This window comes from Drosophila nasuta, chromosome 2L (assembly GCF_023558535.2).
Source record: "Drosophila nasuta strain 15112-1781.00 chromosome 2L, ASM2355853v1, whole genome shotgun sequence".
NCBI classification, from domain to species: Eukaryota; Metazoa; Arthropoda; class Insecta; order Diptera; family Drosophilidae; genus Drosophila; species Drosophila nasuta.
In genome coordinates, this window is record NC_083455.1 from 24642329 (window position 1) to 24662682 (window position 20354).

Below are 20354 nucleotides of genomic sequence, written 5' to 3' on the forward strand. Positions count from 1 at the left end.
AGGTAGAATATGATAAGTATTCTTATAGAGTAAAGGAAGATGTATAGTCCAAACTTACCTTGAATATGTGACCGACAAAGAACTGCTGCAGATTCTCGTTGGCATAGTTGATGCACAGCTGCTCGAAGCTGTTGTTGTCAAAGTTCTCAAAGCCAAAGATATCCAGCACTCCGATGCTGTTCACCGGCGCCTCTGGCTTCTTGTCGATGGTGTCGTTAATGCGTCGCACGATGCGCACAAAGATGCCATCGTAGAGAGACTTCACAAACGCATCGCGTCCCTCAATGGCCGCTTCTTTGGACAGACTGGTCACCACATGCTCACCATGCACAAAGATAGTCCGCTGCGTGAGAGCGGTGTTCAGTGATGCCTCTGGCAAACCCAAAAGCTGTGCCACACGCTGCAAATTGAGGTTGTCATCCACCTCGGCAGTGTCCAAGTTAGCCACTTCGATGGCCTTGAAACGCAAATTGCCCAGATGCAGAATGGCAGCCAACAAACTGAGTATGGACCACAGTTCATCCGGTTTGAAGGAGAGCACTTTGAGTGCCGCACGTATGTCCGCAAAATCCTTGGCATCCTGTTTGCCCGGCAGCGTAAAGCAGCCGCCTTGTGCCAAATAATGATACTGACTCGGCGATTGCTCCTCCAGCTGGAGGCGAGCACGTTCCGCGGCGCTTAAGCCCGCCAGCATTGCGTAGAAGATGTGATAGTTGCGCTCGTCGCGACTCTGGAACACAATACGTGATTTCTCGAGCAAATACTGCTGAATGCGAGCACCTTGAATCGCGCCGTCGGGTGTGAAGCGTATGTCAATGTATTTGCCAAAGCGCGACGAGTTGTCGTTGCGCACCGTTTTGGCATTGCCAAAGGCCTCCATAATGGGATTCGATTCAATTATTTGCTGCTCGATCCACGAGTGTTTCCCACTGATTGCAGCCAAATACTGCAGTATCAACTTGGTGCTCTCCGTTTTCCCAGCTCCCGACTCGCCGCTGATGACAACGCATTGATTCTCCTTGTGTCGCTGCAATCGCTGAAAGGCATTGTCGCTGATGGCGAAGATGTGCGGCGGCAGCTCGTTCAGTTTCTTGTTGCGATACAGCTGAATCTCGCGGTGTGTGTAGATGGGCAGTATCTGGTACGGGTTGATGGCCACCAGCATGGAGCCTGTGTAGGTCTGCAAACAGTAAAAATGTTCCATTAGTTAGAGGAGTTAGCATTTAGAGAACTTTTTAGTATTTTAAGAATACTTATACCTAAAATTTATTACATATTCAAATTAAATAAGAGTGGAATTTATGCTTAGAATTTATGCATATAGGTAATTCTCTGAGGGATGTCGCGTGCCATCACCTTTTCAGTGAACAAAAAAAAACATAACCTGAAACAATTTTAAAATAAGAAAAGGTTATTTTTATAGCTCTAGATTAGTACTTTAATTAGAGCTAAGAATGGTTTTGGAATTTTCTGTTTTGTTTTCTGTTCTGATAATTGCAAAAATTAACAATTAACGCAAAACCAAAAAATTAACGAATTTATATATTTTATCGTAAAACAGAACAAGTTCCTAAAATCAATCTTAGCTCTAAAAATAGTGCTAATCCTATTTAAGAATAACCTATACTGATTTTTAAAATTGTTTTAGTTTATGTTTTTTTTTTGTTACTGTAAAGCTGGTCGCATGCGACATTTACTAGAGAATTACCCATATTTAAATTGAAGATTGAACGAAATTAAATTTAAATTATATTTCAATAGTATTTTAACTTATTAAATAAGAAGTAGTAAAAACTAAAATGAAATACATAAGATTTTGGCTTAATATACAAAATAAAATAAATACTTCAAGACGTTAACTGACTATACTTAAGAAAATGAATATTAAAATGAAGTTAAAGTGAAATTTGTTTTAGTAATTTTGATAGGCAGTAAAAACAACATTTTAACATAGAATAAAGTTTAATTTAAATTAAATTTGGTGTGACAATAAGCTAACTTATTAAAAGCTAGGCTACATGTTTTTTTAGCTTTGTACTTTATAATACTTGTGTATTAAAGTTTTCACTTTACTTCTACATTAAAGTTAACAGTATCTTTAACTTGAAATATATACAATCGTAGGATTCAATATACATATATTAATAATAATGTGAAATAAAAATCTGTTAAATAAACTATTTTGAACTTAAAATAATTTATAAATTCACAATTTTGATTACTCAGTTTTACGTATACAAATTAAAATTAAGTGTGTATAGTAATAACATAATTCAAGAACTAAACTATAATTCAAAACAAAGCTTTACAAAACTTAAGTTATATTTATATTAATATATATGAAAAGTTCGGATTTCTACTTACATAAATCAACTGTTTGGCATAGCGTGTCTGCAGATTGCGCAATATCGTGTATTCCTGCAGATCACCGAGTGTGATCATATCCTCGACATCCTCATGTGAGGTGAGATGCATCGACTTGAGCACATCGCCAGCTGGCACCCAGAACTGTTTGTTCGCATCATCGCAGACCAAAGTTTGTGTCTTCTCCGTGCGCACGATGCGTGCTCCAAATGGCACTGCGAATTCCGATGTTGTGTTCTGTGGCTTAACCCACACATATTCGCCCTGCAATTTGAAATAAATCGTGAGAGATCTTATCGATTTTATAATAGTCTGGTTGATGTACACGCGCACGCATACTTCAAATCGATAAGATATAGATATATAACTTGAAGACAAGTAGTTTTGAAATACGCATAGAGTATTTCTCAATGCGAGGCAAACTGATTATTTTTTACTTCAGTTGTAATGAGTGTTGTAAATGGTATCGTTACTTCGATTGCTATGGCTACAAGCTACCTAAATTATAGACTCCCCCGAAAAGTTGTAAATAGATAAGGGCTCTATATAAGTGATCTCACTATAAATTTAGAAATTTATTGATAAACAAGTAAAAAAGTTAGAGTCGAGTGTGCTCGACTGTGAGATTCCAGATATCTATTTTGAATGAAAGCAAACTAGTGCGGTATTTACCTTTACTACAAAAATACTAAAATATACTAAAAATATAGTATATATAATTCGGTATATTTTCCAGAATAATACTACACAGTTTTGCATTCATTTAAAATGGGTAACGGGCATTTATCTTAAAATATACCAAATTAATATACTACAAAATACTAAAATATACTAAAAAATAGGGTATATATAATTTGGTATATTTTCAGAATAGTACCACACTATTTTGCATTCATTCAATATGGGTATCGCGTATATACCAAATACAGCCTTTGGTATATTGGTATATTACAACATTTAAGATATACCATAGAGTGCAAAATATACCAGATTGTCAGCCAAAGGATCTAATAAATCGGTGTTTTTGCTCATACGAAAGTATTTTTTTAATAACTTTTCAAACAATTTTGAAAATCTCTCTATATTTCTCTATATCTTACAGTCTATGAGATCTAGGTGTTGATAAGAACAGATGGATATGACTACATATATTGTCTTTATAGTGTCGGAGTCGCCTTTTTCTGGCTGTTGCATACATTTCCTAGAGGTTATAATACTCTTCTACTCTATGGCTATTGGGTATAAAAAGTGGCGACAATAATTCCACGGCAAGTTCCAAGTTAATCAGCTGCTGTTGTCTGTTGTTAATGCCCTTAAAGCACAAAAGTAGAGACTTTCGCAGACATTGATAGTAAATAAATAATAATAGACAGAGATAAAGTGTGCTAACTTCTTAAATATAACATCCGTTCATTCGATAACCAAACAAAGAGATAGAGCCTTATACTATATGCAGAAATTGTCTATACTTTTTGCACTTTAAAATAAAACCATTTCATTATTTAAAGATTAATGCATACAAAGAGATAATGAGTTATATACAAAAATTGTCAGTCTTTCTTTGAAGTAGAAAAGCATTTCATTGAGCGATTGTTTCCATATCTTTGCATATGACAACGAAGGTGAGTTGTAGCCTGGGGTTCTCGATAAGAAATCAGCTGAGATGTTAAAACCATTCATAGATTAATCCAATTGCTTGCAATAAAGTAAAACCGCATTGTTTTATTATCGAAATTCCTGGCATAATCATTTAATAACCGCAGATTAAACGCGTGGCACGATTTTAAAAGAAATATTCGCAACTTCCTCAGAAACTTATTTGAATAAGGGAAAGCAAAACAGTAGCTGCTAGGCAAACATTCACTACTAGAGTATGTTTTGGAGCTTATCTTATCAGTGGAATGCCGATATACGAAAAGCTCTTATCACTATTTTACAATCAGCGACGCCAAATCGAACACAGCAACAAACAGTCAATAATTGCACCCCCCCAAAAAAGAAGAAGATCAATACCGAAAACTATAATTAAAATAGTAGACTCTGCTACCAAATTCAGGAAACAACTTTAAGTGCATTTCCAATATATTATATATTTTTCGGCCTTTTTGAACGACCTTGTTTATCTATGATAAGCGAAGACCCAGCTGTGCCTAATTGATAAGATTATGACAAATGGCTACTGTTCAAAAACAACACCTAAAGTAAATAAATAATGCACAATAATCCATTAAATGATTTGTTTAATTTAAATACAATTCATGGAAATGCATTAGACTTGTTTTAATTCTTAACGAATGACTCAGAGATGAAGTCATTGCTTTCGATTTGAACTTTAATCGAATATGGTTGAATTAACTTTTAATTGAAAAATAATTTTTTACGATGATCTAATCATCAGATTGCGGCGGACAAGTCAAGTCACCAATCAAGTGGACAGCAAATTTTAGCTGGCTAGTCAAAAATTAAATCGAAATTATTATTTATGCCCTTGACATGACGTAATTATCAATTATCAATTTTAGTCGGTCGAAATGATATTTCAATTTGTTTTCTTTTTGATGTTGGCTTAATCGAATTGATTCAATGGAATTTTTCCTGTAGTTCTTGTAGGCCTTTTTTTTAGACTACATTAAATGAGTTGACTGAATAAAGAAAAAACATAGAACGAATTGAAAAGATGTTGATTCCTTTACATTAACTAAATTAATAATATTTATCTGAAATACTCTAATAGATATATAGAAATATTTCTTTACTTCAATTGCAGCAACATTATTGAAGGCTAAAGTAAAACTATTTGTACGAAATACTCTGATAGATAAAAAAATAGAAACAATCTTTCTACAACTTCTAGAAACATGTTCAGCTAGTCAATGAGTCATTTGCTCTATTTACCCTTGTAATGAAATAAAGCTCCGTAAGTCTCCTTTCCAGGGTATGTTTTAGACTCTCAATTTTCAACTAATGTCTGCTTACTTTTGCTATTGATAAGAAAATTGCCCAGCTTTATCACGTGCTATCACAGCTATCAATACAACTCTGCACAGAAAAAATTGGCACGCTAAAAATTCGTCTAGAAAAGACACCTGACACCACTTCCATGAAGTTCCTTAAGTTTTCAGTTCAGGGTGAATTATGATCGGGATCGCTGACCCGTTGAGGTCTTTATAAATGCGGAAGTCTTTGGTGGCACGCGTGGCAAATGATGAGCGACGACAGTTCGAACACAGCACACAAAAAATTCTTCACACTCGGTAATTTAGTTTTTCGTGTTATCTTTGAGCAATGTTGTGATAAGCTCCGCTGAAATGAGATCCCCTCATTTGATAACTTACATGTTCCCGCAGAAATTCGGACATGTCTATGAAATTGCTTTGCTTAATTGCGTTTCGGTTTCGGTTTTTTTTTCTACGTTTTTTCAGTTTCAGTCGCGACACACGCGCGGTGAATTCTTATTGATTGTCTTAGCAAATATTTGCTGTACAATTGGGGTTTTATTTTCACAGCCGTTTTGCAGAAATTGTTCTCTTCTTAGTTGTAATTCTAACGACCGTTGAGAGTTCCGCTCGGCACGGCGACTCTTTCACTTATGAGCTGAATTGTGGTCTGGAGGCATAGTTGACATTTCATTTCTTATCTTGCGACGGCGCTGTGTTCATATATTGATAATGAATATTGAATGCTTTTTTGGCAGCCGCTTTCCCACTTATCGCCCCCTTCTTCGCATATGTTTTCGATCAGGTGTTGAAAATCGCATTCTCATTCGTTCTCTCTCTCTCTCTCTCTGACCGAGAACTTGACCCGTTGATTGACTCTGTTGTCTGTGTTGTCTATAATGACAATACGTCATGTTTAATATGCCTGTCTTAGTTGTAAGCTTATCGATCGTTTTCTTATCTAACGATGAGCTGTTGCCGAATTATATATGTAGTATAACTTTTTTTTGAAGTATTATCGTCTCGTATAACTGACCACCCCACATGAGTCATCGACGTTGTCATCTATTTGTTCGCAATAATCTACAAAATGCTGACTATCGATAAGTCCCCAGGCGTTGTGTCTGCCAATCGCTGAACACTCTTTGCATAATAACAAATACATATCATGATGAACTGGCTCAATAACTAATGGTATCTTATAACAGCTACTCATATGATCAAGTACGAGTACATGTGAAATGATTTGTTCGCCTTTTGTGTTGTTAATATATAATATAATAGCACAAAGTCTATTGTTACTAATGTTGAATGGAAAAGTTCTATTCATTAAAAAAGATAGTACAAGAAACATTTAATTAGAACAACATTTGTTTAATAAAGTACTATCTAAAGGGTTTAAAAAGGTTGATAAATGAAATCAAATGATATACACATATCATAATTAATATTTTATATAATTAATGCAGTTTTTATCTATGCAAATTTCGAAGATTGATGGGAGTTTCTAATTGACTTAAATTCTTCAAGCGATAGAATATTATTGCACTTTAAATTAATAACAAATTGGCAAAGATAAATTTCATAAAATGGAATAAATGTAATACACTACATTTTATTGAAATATCTACAAAATGTGAAATAATCATCGAATTACCCCGAACTATAATAAACGTACAATTCAACAATAAAATCGATGCAGTTTTTAGCTATGCAAATTTTAAAGATTGAATGTTAATGAACATTAAATTAATAACAAATTGGCATACATAAATTCCAAAGTCTATACTCAATACTTCATTGAAATATCTAAAGGAAACTGTGAAATAAACATCAATTACCCCCTAACAAAATAAAATCGAAGAGGGCTGGGCAAATGATTTATTGTGGAACTGACAACAAGACTAATCAGTGGAGCCAAAATTTGACAGGCGCTTAATTAATAAATTGTTTGTTAACTACGCAGTGAAATTTTGTGATTTTCTGACAATACTCGATACTCAAGATAAGCGCTTTCTTTTTGTGTCATTACTAATCAATGTTCATAAATGAACGCACTAACACTTCGAGCGAATTATATCTTTATAGTTATTGATCGATAGAGTATTAATTGCGAATTTCCTTAGCTCACACGCAATGTTTTTGGTTCGGCTCGAAATACGATAAAGTATTAGGTACACAAAGTTCAACGCGTTGAGTTTCGGTTTCATTCGATTTGTCATCGGAGCGGCTGCTTCGATTTTGTTATCGAAAACCCCAAATGACATTATCATAATGAGCTTGTAATCTATAAAAATCGTATTTAAACAGTTTACATTGCTCTTTACACTTGCTCTCTGCACTCTCTTTAAACATGATAAATCGTGGGTAAACAAATATTCAGGTGCAACAATTATGTTTACTATTTGTTTATTATATCTTTTAAGGCCGTAAAGTGCATCACAAAAATAACTAAGCCAAATTGTTTGAAGTAGTAATTAGACAATTGCAGATAAGCTGACATTTAATTGTAATTGCTTGTCAACATTGCGTATACGTATTAAATACGCTTCCTTGGTGGTAATAATAATACAATATCAGAGCATTATCAATTGCTTCCCAGAAATAACGTATACGACTGGCGGATTTCAAGCTAATCGGTATTTTGCTTTAAAATTTACTGTTGAATTTATTGAACTGCTTTCTGCGAAATTACGTATACGCAAGGAAGTCAATACTCAATAGCTTCGACCACTTCCCTATTTTACTTGCGATAATTTATACTTCACTTAACCCATTGACACAAGCTGCACTCATATTATTTTCCTCTCTCTCTCTTGCTTAATTTATTGCAAAAATTAAACGCGTAATTCGATTTTAATTTCGCTGTCGGAAAGCTTCGCTTTTGTCAGTCTTAGACAATGCTTTATTTTATTTTCTCATTGATTTATTATTACGTATTCATGCCAAAACAGCCCTGGCAACAAGATAGCTACAAGAAATAGCTGAGTGGAAAAAAGGGCACAGAGCCGGAAGGAAGCGAAGAAGGAAGCTGACCATAAGACCGAGCAGCACTCATTTTGTTGGCCCGTTTTTATGGCCATTGAGCTTGGGCTAAAGTGGCCGTTAGACAACAATTTCATTCATCGTTTCCACATAGATAATTTGGCTGAAAGAGTGCTGTACTGTGTTTGCCATTGGTCAAACAGCCAAACACACAGCAAATTGTTTAGCGATAAGCATAGGCTAGGGGATTTTCGATTTTCAAGTGGATGAAATAAAATTGTTCGTAGCATGGATTTGAGTAAGTGCGTCTCGAGGGGGCGATTAAAATAGAAAACGTTGCGTTGGGTTGGCAGTTGGCAGTTGGGTTTCTTTGCTGCCTGCCAGCCTGCGGGGCCATTGGAACGAATGCACGTGAGCAGCGCAAAAGTAAAAGAGCTTGAGCTTGAGGCAGCCACAGCCACAGTCAGAGCCAGAGTCAGAGCAGGAGGGCAACGTGCTTTGAAATCCTTGAGGTCCTTTGCGCTGCCTTCTTGCACATTCAGCGAGGCGTCAAACACGCCGACATGAACAAGCTTTTGCTTTATCCCTTAAGCAAGTCCTTGGCGTAATGCAACGAACTCGCTGCGGATTCCGGGCGGAATGATGAAAGACGGAGGTGAAGGGGAAGAAGGAGGAGCAGGAGGACGAAGTATTAAAAGCGCAATTAAGATTATCCTGAAAATGTGCTTAGCTAGAGCAACAATCGTTGGGACCAGCAGCAGTTCAACTTTTGACCCAATTTAGGGCGCAAAAATAGAGAAGCAGAAAGCGAGAATGAAGCAAAACGCGTTGCGAAATAACAAAAAGCAAAAATTGCAGCAAACACACACAAAAGGCAAAATGTGTTGTCAGCTGTCGGCGCATAAAATTCAATTACTGCAACACAAAACTGTGACGGAGACGTCGCCATGACAAATGCACCAAATATTTGTGAATGCCGACACAAGGCCGGTCATAAATTCAGTCATTGATGATAACGGGGCGTATACGCTATGCGATGCGTTGCGTTGTGTCGCGATGTCGTGCAAATTGTTTTTGCGAACTCACTGCTTCAAATGGCGGCCGCAACTGCGGTAATGTCAGCGGCATCGAACAACGACAACGACAACGACAATGGTAACAACAACAACAACGGCGACAACAACAACGACAACTATGGCCATCTAAGCAATTCACAATATTTGTACACACATTCACACACTCACACACACACACACATGCCAGAGATGTAGACATGTACACAAAGTGGCATCAGCATCGTTTCCATTGCACTGATAAACCCATAAACGACGTCTTTTTCGCTGCCTTCGTCTTCGACTGCCTTCCCTTTCACTCTTTCTGCCCCTCTCCTTCTCCCTCTCTCTCTCTCTCTCTCTCTCCTCCGCGACTGCAACGCAGCACGTTGTTGACCTATATTTGGGCATCAATGAAACGCGCTGCGCTGCCGAAGCGTTTGCTTGCCGAGTAAAAGCTTCGCATAGCCGCCTGTTTCTTTCTCGACTGGAGCAAAAGCTTCGCCTGCTTCCTCTCTCTCTCTCTCTCTCAGTCTCTCACGCAACAAAGACAGTAAAAGCTCGCCAACTGGAAGTGCACAACATTGTCGAATGTCGTCAGAGTTTGACTCCCTCTCCCTCTCTCTTTCTTTTGATACCGTAAGAATGTCTAGAACTTATATACTTAAGTTAACTTAAATAGAGTTCTATTATATATAAAACATTTCAATTTGTGTTATATAATTAAGAAATATCAAATATTTTGTATAGAAAAGAAATTAAATTTCCTATCGCATTTTCAATTTCAAATATTAAAAAAAAAAAAAATCATTCTTCTTTTTTGCTTTTATTACTATAAAATCAAATTTTTAATGAAATAATTTGTATTAGAAAAAAATATAGTTCCCCTATAAATTTATCAATTTCAAAAGTAAAATATAAAATATTTATTTTATGCTGAATTTCTTAAAAATTCATTTAAGTTGATTAATAGTTCAAAAAATTCTTTTGTATAAAAAACTTTTATAAAAACTTGAATTTTCTTTTTGAAGTATGGAAAAATATTTATTGAATGTTTAAAAAATTAATATTTATATGACGTTCAAAAAGTGAAATATATAATGATATATTCGTTTATTTATTTATTTATTTCTGAAAGAATTACAAAAATTTAATTTGCTACAATATTTCGCTTTAATAAATTTGCTGCTGCATTTTTGGAATAATTGCCTCGAATTTGATGCACTCAAATGAATGTCAAGATCGTAGCCATTAAAATTACTTCTGATCTAGTCCATATCTATATGCTATAGCTTTTAAAAAGCTTCAGTTGAAGCATGGCCAGCTCAGCTGTAAAATGCCGAAGCGTAAACAGCTGAGTGCGTAAAGCAATGCAAAAGTTTAGTCACAATATGAGAAAGCTACACATGTTGTTATTATTATTGTGCAATCTGGAAAGCGCAATGCAAACAGCTGAAACAGGTGAGCAATGAGTAAAAGAGAGAGCGAGAGAGAGAGAGAAAGCTTTGGCAAGCTCACAGGTTGAGACGAAATGGAAATGAAACTCGCACGTTGGGCCAAAGCCACATGCTGAACACTTGGGGAAAGGGTGTCAATGGAAATATAAACTTTATAGATACGAAACGAAACATGAACACACACACACACACACACAGAGACACGAAGAGGACCGTCGACGAAGCTGGCGGCACTTGAGAAAATTGTGAGAAGAATTTTTCCATCAGTGAAAACTCTGAACGCTCTGCAACTCGAGGTTGGCCAAAAACGCTTTTCAATTCAGTTCGAGTCACGCAGCGGAGTGGACGTATTTTTTTACTCGCTCGCTCTCGTTCACTCTTCGTTCTCTCTCTCTCTCTTTTGACAGTCGCGCGGGCTCAACGTGTGTCCTGGCGCCTCAACGGTTAGTTTGTTAATCAAATAACAATAAGAAAAGTAAAAATATATGTACTTTAATTGAAGATTACAAAAAAAAGACCGTGTTACAAGTGACTTGTAGCTGAAGCTTTCTGGCGCTTTTCTCTGTACATTGTGTTCATTACTTTTTTGTTGTTGATGAAAAATGCAATAAATTATTTAAGGCATTTTTGGTTTCGTTTCGTTTTCGCTTTCCTCTTGTTGTTGTTGTTGTTACTGTGCTTTCGCTGCGCTCGCACTTGGCCCATTGGCCCAGTAGTCGCCGAGCCGAATTGAAATTGTTTGGCTGTGCCTCCAGCAAAAGCAAAAGCAAAACAACAATATTAACCTCTCACGCATACACTGAATAGAACCGAATACACTCAGTGAATACCGAGAGTAACGGAACACACACGAGCAGAAAGAAGACCGACCTCAACGAGCAGCGAACTCATTCATCAGTCAGTCGCGCGAGAGCAACTGACCGCATCTGTCGCATTGCATTGCGCTCCTCCTTCAGCCGCAGGACCAACAAAAATAAACTAAAAAACAAATATACAATACAACATTAAACTGTGTGAGTGTGTGTCTGTGTGTGTGTGAGATACTCGCGAGTTTCTGCAACTGCAATTTAATATCAATTCAATTAACTCGAGTGAGAGAAATCAATCAGCGCAAAGTAAACGCAAAAAAAAACACAGCAAAGAAAACGCCGCCTTTCATCACTCCTGCCTCTTGCCACACACGCCACCTGTCACTTGCCGCACACGCCGCACGCCACACGCGTTGCCTGCAGCTGCTGTAGTTTCATTTTCCTGTTTGGTTACAGGTGAGTTTTCTTTTTTTCCTTTCTACTGTCACTGTGTTTTACCGAATTGCAGCGCCATCGGGAGTGCTTGACTCTTGACTAACTCTGACCCAATTGCATTGTGCTTCAAGCCACAAAATCAATTTTCAGGTTCACCCTGACACTACCTTTGTTCTTAAGTCCTATTAAGCTCGAACTATGAATATTTAAAGCGCACTTCTATAGCATTATATCGCAAAAGCACAAAAACAAATAACACAAAACTATGAATCCATAAAACTGTATTAGCTTCGAGTGCGTAGCAGCTGCTCGCTTTACTATTTGACCTAAATATAGAATGCGTGTTATTGCTTTGCAGTTTATGTTAGGATTGAGGTTCCAGGAAAAAATACAAAATACCATTTGGCCTATGGATTTGTGCAAAGCTATTTTAAATATTCTTAACCTGGGCTAATAGATAATCACAGAAATTTCAATTATGGTTTAATGAACTCTCAACTTGGTTTGACCCTAATGAGAAATATTTTGTTTTAGTGAAATTATTTTTAAGCAGACAATAAATATAATGTGTTTTCAATAGTTAAGAAGAAAACATGGTATAATTTGTACTGTGTAGTATATTTTGAATGTAATTGTATACTGATATACTAGCTTTCAGTATATTATAGTATTTTTGGGTATACGTTGTAATATGTTGTACATTTTAAATGCATCAGTATAGCAATATACCAGAAATAGCGTTCAGTATATTATAGTATAATAGTCTAATAATTCGATTTATTTTAGTTTATTTTGTATCATATTCTAAATTTTTGAATGGACTAGTTAAGTGATATACCAGAAATAGCTTTATGTATATTTTGGTATTTTTTTGTATGCTTCAAAGTATATTTTGGAAAATATTGTATTCAATGGTATTTTAAATGCCTCATTATAGATATACCAGAAATAGCGTTCAGTATATTATAGTTTTTTTTTGGTATAAGTTGTACTTTGTTGTACATTTTAAATGCATCAGTATAGTAATATACCAGAAATAGCGTTCAGTATATTATAGTATTTTGTAGTATAACAATTTGATATTTTTTAGTATATTTTGAATGGACTAGTATATTGATATGCCAGAAATAGCTTTACGTATATTTTAGTATATTTTGAAAAATTTTGTATTCTATGGTTTTTTTTTCTTATGGATGTACTAGTATATTCATATACCACAAATAGTCTTTGGTATAATAATTTGGTATACTTTAAGAATAATACCGCACTGTTTTGTTTTTATTAAAAATGTGTAGCAGGCATCTTAAATAAGAACTCGACTGCAGATTTCGTACTATTTATTTAAAATGTATTACTTTAAATGGAACTTTTAATTATTTAACTAAACATTTCATTACTTTAATTTATTTATTATTTGTATATTTGCTTTCGTAATACATTTTTGAAAACTTCTTCTCTTCTATTTTTGCTTTCCCTTTACTTAATTCCCTTTGGTTATATTTTGGGAAATCGGTCAAATCCCGGCGTATTTATTTCTGGCAGAGCACAAAAATAAATACGCTTGTATATGACATTCAATAAAATCTCATCTCATGGCAAATTGAATTTTCCACAGACAATCGCTCAATAGAAAGTGCTTTTGAAAGTGCTACAAAGCGAACTTTAATAACAATAATATCGAGAAGAATGCGTATTTAATATAATATTTATCAAATTCCCCAGATTATTGTTGTAGTAGCAGTAGTTGCAGTAACCCAGCTCAATTTCTTAGCAAACACACAGAATTTTATGTGTAGCTCAAGTCTGCTTGCAAAAGTATTACGACTGCACATTACGTATACGCCCCGATGCACACAAAGCAAAAGCACAGCACACGCAGTTGGTAAATGTCATTTGTGTGCAAGAGTTCAATGTAGTTTAGAGAGCGAAGCACAACAGTAGTGAAAATGCTTGAATTACGTCTAATGAGACAGTCAAATCGTCTGTCGCAATCGTCCAAGGCGCCTGGCAGCTTCGACTCGATTCGACTCGAGTGGAGTTCAGAGCCCTTGAGTTTTGCTTTGGTTTGGTGTGTGTGCTTGAAATGCTTTGAATGCCATTTGCTGGCTGTTACTTTAATGGAAGCAATGCATGAGACGATGCCCAAGGACACACACACAGCACGAAGACACGCCTCGGTTTTAGTTTTAGCCGCTGGCCGAAAGGCATCGGAGGCAAGCCCTTTAGCCAAATGTGCGCTTCGAAATACATTTTAGTTTTTACGCACTTTGTTTGCTACGGCACGGCGAATGGGAAAACGGCACGCGGCCAATGACGAAATACAAATTTGTTTTTGTGGGGCCTGGCCTTTTGTGTTTCCTGTTGTCCTGTGTGCTTGGTCCTTGCTTAACTTTTTGCACAACGTTTTGCGATTTGCTTTCTTTTTGTTGTTTTGTTGTTTTGTGTTTCTCGCCTTTTTGTTTGCGCAAACATTTTTATTTGATTTCACTTTGTTTCATTTGTTGATTTGATTTCCATGTTAATTTCGGATGGCAAAGTTGTGCCTAAAGTTGGATCGATATTCTTCTTGTTCAAGAGGCGCAAAAACAAAAAACAGAAAAAAACGGAAAAAAAATAAATGAAAAGATGCCGAAAACCAAACCCATTACGACTACACTCAAAGCGTCGTTTTGTTGCGGGTTTCGGAACGAAGCAAAGCAAAGCGAAGAGAAGGCACCAGAGTATTTATGACATTTATGCTAATTATGCGAACGCCTAACAATCCCAAGTGGGCGGCACCCTCAAAAAAACACCCAATGCCATAGAGAGCATTGTTTTAACAACATAAAAGTTGGTGTAGTATGAGTCTTGCTCCTTGGCGACGCTGCGTATGCGTAATATTTGGTATTTCACTTTATTTTTAGACATAAAACAGCAAATGTTCCTGTTTGTTGTTGTCCTGCTGACAGATACATGCTGAATAGAGATTTCCTGTCAGCGCAGAGATTTTGGCTGTGGCGTGAAAATCTAGCTGAGAAATCTTGTAATTGATTTTCTTGCTATGCGAATTCAATACGTTTTACTTGCAAGAGATTACAGCGTAATTACACATAATTAATTATGAAATATGTGCGACACAATGAAGAGTTACTCGCCGCTATTCAAACTACATCGAGTTGAGCTGAGCTTTAATAACAAATTGCTTGACAGCATACTTGTTGTGTGAGATATTTCGACCTCCGCACAAAAATTGTTATCTTAGTCCTGGCTTGAGAATTAGTTCGTGTTACAGACTCCGCCTTCGTCTTGGTTTTCAGGGCACGCCCAAGCATTTAGGCGCCAAGACAAACAAAAACATACACACACAATCCTTTACTTCTCTCTCTCTCTTTTTCCCAACTGTGACGTCTGCTAACCAAAAGACGACCCCGATCAGTGAGGCATTTTGTTTTGCTTTAGAGGCGGCTTTATTTTATGTTTGCTTTAATTTGTTTGTTTATTTCACTTTTTCGCCTAGTCGCAAAGGTCAAAGTTTTGCCAGCCACATTTTTGCTTTGGCATTCACTTTGGGCTTTGTGTGTGTGTGTGTGGGCGAAACTCTTTGTGTGGCTTTAGTTACTCTCTCTAAATTTTGTTTATGAACTAAATGAAAATTGAAGGCTACAGTTTGTTGAGGACTCAAAGTGTTACAAAGCCAAAAACGTTATTAATTAGAAATTAATAACGATGCGCATATCTTTTAGTTTGGCAAACAAAACTTTCGAAAGTAGATTATCGCAAAAATATTTATGAGACCAAGCAGAAAAGCTTTCAGCTTTTGGTTGAAAAGGTCGTCGAAAGTTTCACCTGCTTGAAGTTGAACTCATAATTACGCTTTTGCGGCACATTAATCAAAGGACTTTGCCAATATTTTGTGCTGACATTGTACAAATGTCGGCAATAAAATATGAACTTAAATAACGTTTATCGCATATCGAGTTACACAGCAAAATTGAAAACGAAAAACGAAAGAAAAAAACCTCATTCAATTTGATACATGATTTATGTGTACGCAAATTAATTGGATTTTGATTCAAGTGCATATCAAGATCCATGACTTATCGCTGTGATATGTGACAGGATCTGAGTGCGTGTGTCTAAAGCTTATTATGACCTCCAAGTCGAAATGCTGTCAACGTAAAAGCCTCGCACACGAATATGCTAATATATGTGTCAACATATTGACGGGATATTTGTTGTCACAAGCGAAGTGCGAGAACATTTCTCTCCTCCCATCACTTCACTTCTTTTATAATTTATGCAAACCTTAAAACTAAATGTCCTCAACTAACTAACTAATTGTGGAACTATTCCTCGGACTAACTAAGCTTAGCTGATGCTGCTTCTGCTACATGTTAGAAAAGTTAATGAGAAAAATTTCCAATAAGTATTGTTTGCTTTGACAGAAGTGCTTTACATACACGGTGCTGTGAATGTTACACGAACTCATCGACTGCTTTATTATGTTTGCCCTTCGGAATGAGCTAGAATGTGGCAAATAAAAGTTGACTAGACTATGAGTTACGCTGTGACTAAAATGTAATATAACTTAATAGTGTTATAAATGCTGTAAGCAATTTATAACGATTTATTTCTCATATTTTTCTCTATTTACTTAGCATAGGAAAGAGAAGCAATTATTTTGTTTAAGCACGTTACAGAGGAAACTATTTATTTTACAGACAACAGACAACGAGGGGCGAATATGTTGCCAAATATTGCAGACTTGCTGGAGTCGAAATATTTATTTATTTTTTTTTTGCGCCAAGTCATAGTGCAAAGTTTTCAGCTTGCAGGGAAGCGTTAAAAAATGCACACAACACTTTTTTGTGCAGTGTTGATTAAATGCCAAGCTGTGACAGTAACAAATGACAAAGGAGTTGACTTGGCAAGTGCTCAAGAGTCTTAGAGAAGCATTTAAACTACTTTGCACACAAAGAATTTTAAGCTGCAATAAACAGTATTAATATTTGAGCAGTGAAATCCACAAAGCAAATATACTTTTATTGCAGTCGTAATTGCAAGCAACGATTATCCGACAAGCTCAACAATAATGTCAATCCAATCAACTGTGTGCTGTTTAGACATTACACCACCAATTGGAAATTTAATTAATATTTGCTTGCATTTGCATAACAAATAAACAAACAAAATGCTAAGCACTTAAATATTGATTGAATTATGTATAAGGGAGAGTTTTGAACTGTTTACAACTCATGTGTCAATACAATATTAATGAGAGAGACTGTTTTCGACAGACTTGCGTTGATCGACAAGCAGGCAAGCAACTTCCGCTTCCGCTGCTCAAAACTGCTGCAAAATACAAATTGCATTTCCGCTTCACAAATTTGGCAGGAACTCGAACAGATTTGCTTAAATTCACATCAATTACTCAGAGGAGGACTAAAAACTAATACACAGTAGTTGCAGTAGTTGTGATTATCGAAATTAAACATGCGAATTGAGAATTTCCGCTTCAAAGCACGCACCTGAGGGAGGAGGAAGCGAAAGGGGGTAAAACTTTCATTTATTTATTGGCTAGCAGAGGGCAATCAGCATGACCAGCGAGTAATATTGTTTAGCAACCCGCTGGGAGCAAAAACCTTTTTCGCTCTCTGCGCCATCAACAGTTGCTGGACGTTGAAATGGAGGATTGCCACAGTAGTTGGAGTCCATTAAATGGCTCAGTTTGCAGGTGCACACACACAGTGGACGACATTATTAGCTTGTGCGGTTTTGCTGCTGCTGTGGTGTCGCTTACTCTGCTTCTTCTTGTTGTTCGTGTTGTTGTTTTTCGGCCTGTCGTTTTGGCTTAACAGCTAATGGACTCAAATTGTCCTCGTTGCTTCCGCTTTGCATATTCGGCCCTCTTTGTTTTCCTTTCTCTCGTTCGTCTCTGATTTTCATCACCTGCTGGTTTCTGTTTTCAGTCTTTCACTCTCTCTCTGTTTTCTCTCTAGCGTGCTGGGTCAATCAACGTTTATCGTTTGTTTTGCGATTTTCTTGGGATTTTGTTTTGGCTTTCACAACAAAACATAATTAAAATGGCAGCTCGGTTCCTGTCCAACAGGTCAACACATTGTTCGGTATGAAATATTGCCAGATTAGCTTTTAATAGGCATTTTGATGAATGCAGTTGGATTTCTTTTTATATTTATATCAAAACAAAGATTCTTTAAAGCAAATTTAGCTTTATTTAAGAACTCAATACGTTGCGTATACTTGATTTTTTTGTTTAAAATGCTGTCAGCTTGCGTCTGCTGTCAGCACATTGTGTTTACTTAATATGGGCAATTCTCTAGAAAGTGCAACCGGCGCCAAAAAATTCAAACTCTATAAAAGCATGTTTTCTTCACATTTGTTTATAGGGAAAATATTACATTTAACTAATATAAACGATTTTTCCATTTACTCATAACACATTTTGAAAAATTTCAATGCAAAGTCGAAGATGAGCAAAAGTTCTGTTTTGAAGATTTCTACTGCAAGTTTTGTTTTGATTCATTTCCTTAAAGGGAGTCAGTATGCATTGATACCCTTAGTTTAATATCTTGTTTAATATCCAAGGAATATACAAAATATATAAAAGAAATGATGCAATAGCTAATAACGGTAAATTTCTTTTCAGCTAATCAGCTTCTATTTTTGTCGCGTGCGACAGTGAAAAACAGCATTTGTTATGAGTGCATCTAAAGTTTTTGTCCATTGAGCATGCAAAATTGTGTCCAAACACATCTTTTGCTACCAAATATAATAAAATAAAATTTGAATGAATATAAGCACAACTTCATTTTTAAGAATTTTTGAAAGTTTGTCGCGTGCGACATGGCAAAAAAAAAATTTTTTTTTTTTTTCGTTAAATTATTTTTTTTTTTAGTGTAGATGATGCATACTCTTTTTATGTGCAAAAAATAATATAAATTTCATGTCATAAGCGCCAATTGAGACTTTGTCATTAAAAACAATGATAGAATGAATGTGCACAGTATACCGGTTATAAACCAAATGAATTTCTTTTGCTGAAATGGCCAACAAACGAAATCTACTAGAACAGTATATTCATAAAAAAATTTTTTTTGACATTAATGATGTAATTTAAGATAGGTAATTATGTTTCTTATGTATATGTTATGAATATATTTCGTTTTGTTTACCTTTATTAAAGTTATTTTTTAAAGTATGAAATTCCAGTTGAAAATAAAACAAGTAAGAAAGCTACAGTCGAGTGCACTCGACTGTGAGATACCCGCTACCCATTTTGAATAAAAGAAATATATTTTGCGATAATTTTCTCAAAATATACCGAATATACTGCAAAAATACTAAAAATATACCAAATAGTATATTTGGTATATTGATATAGTACCGCATTCAAAATATACCATAGACGGCACAATATACCAGATTGTCATCTAAAGCAACTAAGACCCCTAGTAAGTAGGCGTGTTTGCCCATACAAAAGTATTTCTTTAATAACTTCGACAATTTTCATCTGATCGCAACCAAATTTTCAGGAATCATAACTACTATAGTTATTATTATATATACCAAAATTCGCAACTCTAACTTTAAAATTACGCTTGTTATTCGATTTTTTTGATTTGCGGGGGCGGAAGTGGGCGTGGCAAAAATTTGAAACAAACTTGATCTGCGTGCAAACATAACAAATGCTGTCGAAAAAAAATTATAGCTCTATCTCTTATAGTCTCTGAGATCTAGGTGTTCATACGGACGGACGGACAGACACACAGACACACAGACGGACAGACGGACAGACGGACATGGCTAGATCGTCTCGGCTGTTAAAGCTGATCAAGAATATATATACTTTATAGGGTCGGAGATGCCTCCTTCTACCTGTTACATACATTTCCTGCCGGCACAAAGTTATAATACCCTTCTACCCTATGGGTAGCGGGTATAAATATATATTGAATATATTAAAAAACTATGAAAATGCTTCATATGCTCTTCAAATTAACTTAAAAAGTAAAAAAAAACAGCATAAAAGTATGATGGAAAAATGTCGCGTGCGACATGTCGCGTGCGACAGTGATTAAAATTTAATTTAAAAAAAGACAACTTAATATTTTTAAGTCAAACCAAATACACTATTTAGATAAATATATGCATAATACATTAAAATTAATTGCATTAAAATCTTTCATCACGTTTCGCTGAAATAAGTGCTTGAACTGGTTTTGGAAAAAGTAACTTCTGTTTTTGTCGCGTGCGAATGCGCAACATTTTTGCAATTTTCTTGAAAACGAACAATTGCCCAAAATCCATCTTAGCACC

At 35.7% G+C, this 20354-nt stretch overlaps 2 protein-coding genes across 4 annotated transcripts in view; one reads left to right on the forward strand and one right to left on the reverse strand.

The window, feature by feature from the left end:
* Positions 1-20354, reverse strand: part of LOC132783646 (unconventional myosin-VIIa) — a 39118-nt gene that overhangs the window by 9769 nt on the left and 8995 nt on the right. Inside the window, exons 1-3 of one of the 2 annotated variants that reach the window (XM_060788958.1) lie at positions 5700-5943; positions 2365-2628; positions 59-1180 (exon numbers count right to left, since the gene is read on the reverse strand). In XM_060788958.1, coding sequence (XP_060644941.1) covers positions 59-1180; positions 2365-2628; positions 5700-5723 — 1410 coding nt within the window. In that variant the 5' untranslated portion in view covers positions 5724-5943. Of the gene's footprint in view, positions 1-58; positions 1181-2364; positions 2629-5699; positions 5944-20354 lie in introns of those variants that run through there. The other variant, XM_060788957.1, reaches the window with a different exon arrangement.
* Positions 11171-20354, forward strand: part of LOC132783647 (slowpoke-binding protein) — a 56356-nt gene continuing 47172 nt past the window's right edge. For both annotated transcript variants that reach the window (XM_060788962.1, XM_060788963.1), the window contains exons 1-2: positions 11171-11237; positions 11602-12059. The gene's annotated coding sequence lies outside the window, so the exon portion shown is untranslated. The remainder of the gene's footprint in view (positions 11238-11601; positions 12060-20354) is intronic.